The 9,180-nt window shown below is 41.5% G+C and overlaps 1 protein-coding gene across 1 annotated transcript in view; it reads right to left on the bottom strand.

Annotated features, from left to right (window-relative positions):
- Positions 1-210: 210 nt before the first annotated feature.
- The window catches only part of LOC107101723 (teneurin-1-like), a gene marked incomplete at its 5' end in the record, with an annotated part of 104,782 nt that continues 95,812 nt past the window's right edge, over positions 211-9,180 (bottom strand). Inside the window, 4 exons of the mRNA XM_015400739.1 lie at positions 211-377; positions 996-1,702; positions 3,648-3,949; positions 5,053-5,264. Of these exons, the coding sequence (XP_015256225.1) occupies positions 211-377; positions 996-1,702; positions 3,648-3,949; positions 5,053-5,264 (1,388 nt within the window). The remainder of the gene's footprint in view (positions 378-995; positions 1,703-3,647; positions 3,950-5,052; positions 5,265-9,180) is intronic.

The raw sequence follows: 9,180 nt of genomic DNA, 5'->3' as shown, positions 1-9,180 counted from the left end.
TCCAGACAGAGCCTCCTGCTGTGGAGCTAATTTACTGTCACCTTACATAGAAATATTTATATATAAGTGCGTTTATGTCTATGTATGTATTTGCTCTCCATGTTGCTGCATGCATGCTTGCTGTGAGGGATTGTTGCCATGTGTTGTGACTTGGTTTATATAAATGTTGTTTTCTTCATGTCTAGTGAAGGTCAGGTCTTTAGTGAGTCTTTAGTAGAGACAGGAAATCCTCACCTTGCTGGAGTCCCAGTCCTGAGTCTTTGTCTGAGTCTTCATCAGCTCATATGTCTGCTCCATTCGGCTCACTTCAGGCTTTGGGAATCCTGGGACAACATTATGAAGCTGGAAGCCAAACAGCTGCAGCCACCTACCAATATCTGGACTCACAGACACACAGAAAGAGAAAATGACACTCAGGGAAACAGTTCTAATGCAGCGTCTATACTATGCAGCAAATAAAAAGGCAGTTAAAGCATCACCTCACACAGAAAATCACACAATCTATGGGAGCATAATGTGAGGCGGATCTGAGTGGCAGAGACACGTACAGAATCTGCTATAAACAATCCTGCAGCAGGGAGACGTGACGGGCTGAATGAATGTTCCATTAACCAGAAGGACAACCCCCCCCCTACATCCTCTATTCATCTTCTGCTCTCCTCTTTCATCTCTTTCTCTCACCTGAGCTTCTCTTGGGGCAATAGTGTTGTGTTGACAGACAGAGAGAAGAAAACATGCAGACGTGATAAAAACAGTGTGATGAGAGGAGTGACTATCCTGGGCTGCCGATTCGTCAGTCTGTGGTTAGCTGGGTGCCCTTTACTCTATCTTTATGCCAGATGTTGTTCTCCAATGAGCTGCAGCTATAGTAGGTCATGAAGATAAATATCTGCCTGCGCCTCCTACTGTCTGTCTGTCTGTCTGTCTGTCTGTCTGTCTGTCTGTCAGGAAGGGCTTTGGGTTAGAATGTGCAGCCATGCTTGTTTAAAACCCACCGGTTGTAAACTGCGTCACCTCCTCCACCGTCCCGACTGGGCAGTTACTGTTGAAGGCATACAGGTTGAATGGCTTGGGTTCCTTGCTCAGCTCCCCCCACAGCTCGTGGTTGGGTGAAGTCCATCGACCGGCGAGGGTGTCATAATCCCGTCTGCCAAGGTGGACCAATCGCGTGAAGGGGTCGTATAGCCCTCCATGGAAGCCGATGGTGAGCTGGAAGTCAGGATTGGTGTCCTGGTAGACCTCCCCATAGGGGGTGTAGAGAATCTCTTTGACCAGCCGACCCTTGCTGGAAAACACTGCCCTGGGACTCCCCACGCTGTCGCAGGCCACGTAATACTCCTCCCCACTGCTGAGCTCCATTGCGATGAGATGGCCTTGCAGGTCGTAGTACAGCGACGTGATCAGGTTGCTGCTGTGGTTGTACAGGTGGCTCACCCTGGTGGGGTTTGACAGGTCGGCATAGAAGAACTGCAGCTGCTCGCCCTCGCTGTTCTTGGTGGCTACACGCCGACCCAGGCCGTCGTAGCGGTACCAGACGGCGCGCTCAGTGGCGCGGTTGAAGACACGGGTCAGCAGACCATTAGAGTTGTAATCGAACAGGTCGTTGGCCCGTTGGCGGAGGAAACCGTCGTCGTCTACGCTGTACTGCAGCTCACCCAGGTGTGTGATCCGATCCCTCTGGTCATACCGTAGAGGTGTGAGTCTGAAAAGAGGAATTAGGGATTTCAGCAGGTGGAACTCAGCTTCTCAGAATCTGATTGGGCGAAAATCTATCTGTTATTTCCAGACGGAGATTCCAACACTTCTTGCTCTGTTTTATATCTTGCCCTCTTACAGTGGCGGCTGGCCCATAGGGGGCGCCTGGGCGCTGCCCTCCATGGATGTGGAGGGGAAAAATCACAATATATATAGATTTTAAAAATATTATCTTTGTCACTTTTAGTTAATAGTATGTGGCTACATGTAATATGAATTATTAAAACAACAACTGCCTCCCATTCATCAGTATTTTCCGTATCATTTCTCTTCTTAGCCGCTCATTCTGTGGAGAAATAACCAATTGTATAACGTTGCTAGAGAAAATTAATAAATATTTGGCCAATCAGCATCGCCAACATTAAGGCTTTGGGGCTCCTGGATCGTTGGGCCCTCTACAGTGATACAGGTGATGTAGGAAGACAGGTGAGGTAGAGATTATGGTGTCGAGTCCTTTTTCTAAGGTCAGGATCTGATCCAGCGTGGATAAAGACACATACCACTGATTTAAAGCAGTTTGGAGAAAAGACAAAGATGAACAATCTGTGATTCACATGGAAAATAATAGAATCTAGTCGACTTTTTCTACATGACTGTTTATTTGTATAGTTGCTCTTAAAAAAACACATTCTCAGAAAATAAATAGTTTTTATATATTAAAAAACTTTAAAGCTGACTAATATCTTCTCCATAATTAAACTGGTTGATTATTTTTTTAGGTTTGTGTCTCAATATTAGACCAAAACACAGATTTACCTTCAAAGCCTCAGAAGGACAAGATTTATGGACAAAAATTAACCTGGACATGAAATGATGTTTTTATAATGTTTTTGTTGTTGGCATTCATATAAATATACTGGTGAGATAACTTAGTATATGTTTGATTGGTTTTTGGTTTACGTCTATTTTGAATTTATCATCTGGAAAGAACCAGAAGGCCGACTCTGCTTTAGGAAGACTTTCAGAACCTCTGGGATGATTTCAACCATAAAGGGAAGAGAATGATAGAAAACAGAGAACATCCTCTTCAGTAGATGGTTAGACAACAGAGTGTCTTCAGTCAGAGGCTTTTCCAGCTCCGGTGCAAAACAGACCTCTGCAGGAGATCCTTCCTGCCTACAGCATCAACATTACTACAACATTTAACGTCCCTTTGGACTTAATAAAGAATTTCTGAATTGAATTATGTAAGGAACAAAAATGCTGTACATCGCCCTTAAAACGCCGCCCTAAACAGAAGCATAGCGCCGGCAGCAGCCAGTTTCCATTTAAAAACATGTTTGTCTTCAGCATTGGGAAAAGGAAGCTGGTTGGAGAAGAAGATAAATAAAGAAAGTCCTGGAAGAATCGAGTTAAAGCTTAAAACTTAGAGAAAAATTTCAAATGAACAAGGACTTTAAACCCTGAATATACAGCCATAACTTCAATGAATTAGTTTGGATGAAAACATTAACGAACTCTGCAAAGTTCAGGGCTCAGTTCTAATTTAAATAATGATGTTAGCAAACACTTCCAATCTTTGGTGGCTGAATTTAAGCTGTTTTTCTCCAAAGAATAGAAATGTAAAAAGTTCAGTGGCAGTTATTGTGAACCAGGAGCAGATCTAACCCAGACCTGTAATTGCAGCACAGGTTGAATCTATAAAGTTTAAAGTGGACGACCTGATTAAAAACACACGCCTCACTTTCCAGGGTTCTTTTTTATTTGTTAGAGTCGTTAAAACGCGTCACCTTTTATTCCCATCAGCTTCAGCAAAGCGCCGTGTTTTTGTCAAAGCTCTTCACTGAAATAACTCCATTATTCATGCTTTTTGTCATCAGCGGCGCCGCGTGGGCGGCGTGGCGTAAAGAAGATCAAATCGGGTAAAATGCCGAGTGGAGACGCTGACTTACCGAGAACTGGTTCCATGACTGAGCAGGTTGATGTTCCCATTGAGGTCGTATCCGTAACGCCACTGAGGGCGCTCATTGACCCAGGCGCTCTGCAGCTGACTGTCTGCATCGTACTCATAGGTGTAACGGGTCACGTTGCTGTCCACGCCCACCCTGATGTCACAGGTGGTCACGCGGCCCGCTGAGTCGTACTGAATGGTCATCCAGTAGGCGATGGACTTCAGGATCTCATATTGGACCTCAACCACCTGACCATAGGAGTTGAAGACCTTGGTGTGCTTCATCAGATGGGTGGTGATGACCTGAGAAAACCACCATCAGGATCATTAAGGCTCTAATTTAGCAAAACAAGACTTCCAACATTTGACCATCCGCCATGTTTTATGAATCCTCAAGTTTCAAACCTTATAATGAAAAACAGACGGAGAATTAAACTTGGCACCTCTGCCCAAACTTTGGTATAAAAGTCATTCTGTTCATTAAACTCTACATAGTTTAAGAGTTTACAGTCATGTTTTTGTTTAATGATTTGCTCTATATTTGGCTCGTTAGAAGCAGCAGCCTATTAGCGGGATATAGAACCGATCACATCCTGATGTCTTTGGTTCATTTATATTTATAATATTGATCATAAAAAGCATTTCCTTCATTCGTGTGTTTCTGGCTACATGCTTTGGATCCACATCTGCTCTAATCGACTGTGATAGAGACGCTTCTCCCACAGCCTCACCAGAAAACCCGATTTTTGATTTTCTGTGATACTTAACTGGATTGTAAATAAAAATACAGCAATTTAATCCATTCCCAACTATTGATTTGGTAAATTTTATAATTCTAAACATTTATTTGTATCTATTCTTTTATGTTATTACTGTATGTTTTTCCTTTTCTTTGAAACAGCAGAATTTGCATAATAAAATATTTTGTAAATGCGATTATGGGAAGTTAGTAGATCTGTTACTCAGTACTTTAGAGGCCTTTTCACCAAATACTGTTTTTGAGTAAATATATGATGAGTCAGAGCTACTTTTAATAAAGTCCCACTTTTGGACAGACATTTATACATTAAATAAAAACGACCTTCCACCTATAATCAGTTTGTGATGCAGTGTTAGAAACAGAGAAGCAGCAGAGGGAATGGCTGCTTTGCAGAAACAGTCTGATCAGTTTAAACATTCCGCCGTACAGCTTTCAATGGCAGCGTCTTGCTGACACTCTGGATTTCTGTAAAGCTCTGGAATAAAAGCATAACATCCAGCTTAAAGTGCTGAAATGACTTCATGCGCTCAGTTCAGTGCAGAAGCAGAGCCGCTTTTAAACGCCACTCTGAGTTTTACAGACTTCCTGTCAAATATCGGCTAATGGAGCTAGAAGAGCAATAAAAAATAGACCGATGGTGTGATACCTGGTTGAGGTCGTAGAAGATGACGCTGAACTTGCCGAATTGCTCCACCCGCCCCGATACGTCGACGTAACGGTACAGATCGATGGGCAGAGGGGTCTCATTGATGACGGCCTGCATGCTGGTCACTCTGAAGTTGTTGTAGCTGTAGTCAAATCTGGCATTCACTAAACCCTCCTCACTGAAGCGGAAGATTTGCCGACTGGTCAGGGGACCTTTCAGGACCAGAGGAGAGAAACAATAAATCCACATTTAGAACGGACAGAAATAAAACGAAGGCAGACAGTCGCACTCTGTACCAAATGATACCAAATGAATTCAGATGAAAAGCTAATTCAGCCTCATTAACAGAGACGGTTCAAACCGTTCCATCTAAACTGGCTCCACATCACTACGCCGTGTCCAGATCTGACCTTTAATATGAGCAGATAATGAAATCTAAAGACAATAGCCCTGCTGTGCTCCTTAATGTCACAACATCAACATTAACAGCAGCTTCCTCAGCTTCTAGCTGCTGCTCCTGATCCTGTTAATGAGCAGCCATTCCTCTGACTGCTTTTAAAATGACAGAGTAGCTCACTTTGGAGGCCATGCATAGCTGGACCAGAACTACATCTATTTTTATTTTCCATGGAGTGTTGATTCAGAAGCTGCGCTAATAGGAAGACGTTAGAGCGGGAATGGGAGGCTTTCCTGGAGGCTGCAGTCTGTTCATCTCTAGCTGTCACTATTCAAAGCTTCTTCTTCTTCTTTCCTTTTACTCCCTTTGCCTGCTTCTCTGTATCCCTGCCAATCTTTTTTCCACCTTTTGGGGTTCCTAACTTTTCCTTTCCTCCTCTCAAGGGACAATTATTGCCATGGCTTCCCTCTCTGAGGCTCCGTTTGTTCTGCTGAAATGAGATCAGTTAAAGGAAAGGTGAGAGTCTATTCAGAGGGAGGGCAAAGCGATAAACACACACACACATTAGTGACACCTGATCATGGCTCACCAATCACAAAGGCATGGGAAGTGAACCGGCAGCAGAGATGAGAGCCTTTCTAAATGACCCTGGATGAAGTCTGGAACTTAAAGGAATTGCTGAGCTGTGTTAACAATGCAGGTATTTATCTTGTCCGACAGCTAAAGGCTGCTAATGATCCGCTGCAGCAGAACGGCTTCAGCTGGCCGCTCATTTCACAACAAAAACCTTCATTTATTCTCACTGCTAGCCTCTGCAACGTTTTCAGGTTCCTGTTGCTCACAGACGGGAATCGCACGCAAAAACCAACACAAGATCTATTCAGACAACAACAACTCCATTAGCATAGATCTAGAAATAGAACACTGTATCTTGATAATTTAGGCCTGGGTTGCAGGGAGGCGGCAAACAGTCTGGCCGTAAAGGACATGAGAGTGAAGTTGTCATAAAGCTGTGGTAGACCACAAGTCTCTTTAAGCCGAACACGCTGGGCCTGATTCACACTTCTAACCCCGGCTGCATCGGGCGCTCATCAAATAGCACTAACTCCACTCAGAACGAAACTACAGAGAGATGAGATCCAATCTGACCCCCCGTGCAGCTGTCGCTTCACTCAAAACACGATTTCATCGAAATATTAACCAATGATGAATGAAGTAAAAACAGATTTAAATCAACCGTTTAAGCCATTAAAGAAACTAAACCAACCTAAACTCCTACAAAAAGGCAACCTGCAAAAATGATCTAGACTTAAGTCAATATTTCTTAAATTAAGTGTGTTTACCTTAACTTGAGCAAGTAAATAAGATGCTTTGCCAGTAGAATCAGTAATTTTACTCTTTCAATAAGACAATTATATAACAGGCACTTGAAATAAGACAATAAAATTGTTTTTTTTTTTTTTTTTAAGTGTATTTTGTTGTTTCATTGATAAAGTGTCTCACTAACCTCTGCAATCTAAGAATAAATCCACTTATTTTAAGAAAAATGACTTATTTAGGTTTCCATTTTTTCCAGCTATTAAATGAGGAGTGATTAATCAGATGCTGCCTGATGACTGTAGAATCATCAAATCCATTAAATATAAAGAATATAAACTGCTTGACCTCATGGATCAAGACATCAGAGCTGAAAAAGATAAACCTCTCATTCATGCCAGTATAAAGAAACTAAAGAACAGATGAGAAGCAAAGTCTATGAGCCTGGAAAGGCTGATTGATTCCTGAAGCTTCAGGACTCCAGCAGCAGCATGTTGTTTTATCCACATAAGGAGAAAACTGCAGCAGAGGAGGAATGTCCAGAAAAGCTATTCCAAGAGCAGAGAGATGCTTCAGATGGAGACCGTCATCCAGATTCAACAAGAAACAAAGAAAAAGTTAGAAAAGCAAATAAAACCCAAAGGTCAGGGTCACGTTGCCCAAACTAAAGACACCTGAGAAATTTATATAATTATTTTAGCAGACGGATGATTTGTGTGGTTTATTCTGACATAACGCTGAAGACAAAAAGACACCAATAAATGTGGACCTGCAGGACGACATCAGGATTTATTGGAAGCGATTCATGATAGGAGAAGGTTTGTGCATCTGAAAAGATGCTAATGCATTCCACCTCTGAATGATTACACAATGAAATAAGATAAAAGTTGCTGGTGAAGATTCCAGGTGAAAACTGTAGGTTTGATTTAAACTTTTTAGGAACACTGTTGGTCTGAAGTTTCATTAATCTGATGTCATTGATTCTATGCAACATGAATGCTGCTTTAAGCACTAGATGCAGTTTATGAATGTTTGAAGCATCAGCGGCTCTAATGAACGTATAATTAAGACTTTTTCCACTTTGAAAAGGTTTGCATTTGAACAGCGACTAAGACAGAAGGTAAATACGTGAATATTTAACCAAATAAAGTCAAAATAAATATGTTATATGTGGCTTTATCCTGTTTTTCTCTGGAAGATATAGAATTGAGGCGGAGGTAAAACACACTCTTATTTTATCAGTTAGGCTGAATTTTTTTCTGTCATAAAACAAAGTGAAATAAGGGACGGTAAATAAATGTATTTACATGGAACTAAAAGAGGAACCGACACTTAAAATATTTACTTCAATATAAAAGTTGTACTACTGGGCTGCAGTTCCTGGGTTTAGCCCATTTCATGTATTTTATTGGAACATTCTGGACATTTTTCTTACATAAAACACCTGAAGTATAGATAACAGCATCTAGAACATAGTAATCCACACATTGAAGCTGGACTGTAAATACAGTGTATTCTATTTCATCTAAATGACATGTTTTTATGCTCTAATAACGAAATAACAGCTGCTATTTAAACCTGAAATGCCTCAAAGGGTCGTCGTCAAAAAATAAAAAAATGTAAAAGCAACTAAATATTAGTTAAAGGGAAACCCTCAGATTTTCTGCTTCAGTCGGCTCTGGCTGAGAATCTGATGTTTTTATAGCTTACAGTCTTTATTGTCCGTTTCTCCAGCGGTCTGCAGAACTCCTGTCTGACTCAGAGTATTTAGTTTTATAAAAGAAAAAAAGGTTTTGGTGAATAAACTGTATTATACTTCAGAATTAAATATTATTTAGAGATGCTAACGTTGGTTCCACAGATCCAGACACTCTCTTGCTTCTTAAAGAACTGCAATCAGCAGCTTTCACCTGTTTTAGCGCAGATAAAATTCAGTTTTTAATAGGGACTAGTTTCTCAGCATACATTAATTGTAGTAACCGCAGTATTCTAGCTTGAATAAAATTGTATTTTCGCAGTCCAAGCATGCACGCACACATACGGCCTAGAAAACAGACAATCAGGAGTTAGGAAGGCGGGACTTGAGGGAGAACAACCAATGAGAGAGGAGTTAAACAGCTCAGTTACTGACTTTAAGGGACAAGGAAGAGCAGGCAGGAAGTCAGACGGAGCAGCAGCAGCTTCCAGGCAGCAAAGCTGCAGGAGGAAAAGAAGCGATTGCTGCAACAACGCCGTGTTGTAAATTATTAACATGTTATTCACAACGAATTATTGGTTAAGGACAAGTAGGTCGGTCCAATATTTTGGTAGGGACAGGCAAGGGCGTAGGAATATGTTTACAATTGGGGGGGACACATGTCGGAAATCTGAGATTCGTAAATATTCAACAGAAACATGTCTTAAGTACGCTACTT

The sequence above is a fragment of the Cyprinodon variegatus genome, unplaced genomic scaffold (assembly GCF_000732505.1).
Source record: "Cyprinodon variegatus isolate N-32 unplaced genomic scaffold, C_variegatus-1.0 Scaffold1142, whole genome shotgun sequence".
NCBI classification, from domain to species: Eukaryota; Metazoa; Chordata; class Actinopteri; order Cyprinodontiformes; family Cyprinodontidae; genus Cyprinodon; species Cyprinodon variegatus.
This window is presented reverse-complemented; position numbering and strand designations above follow the sequence as displayed.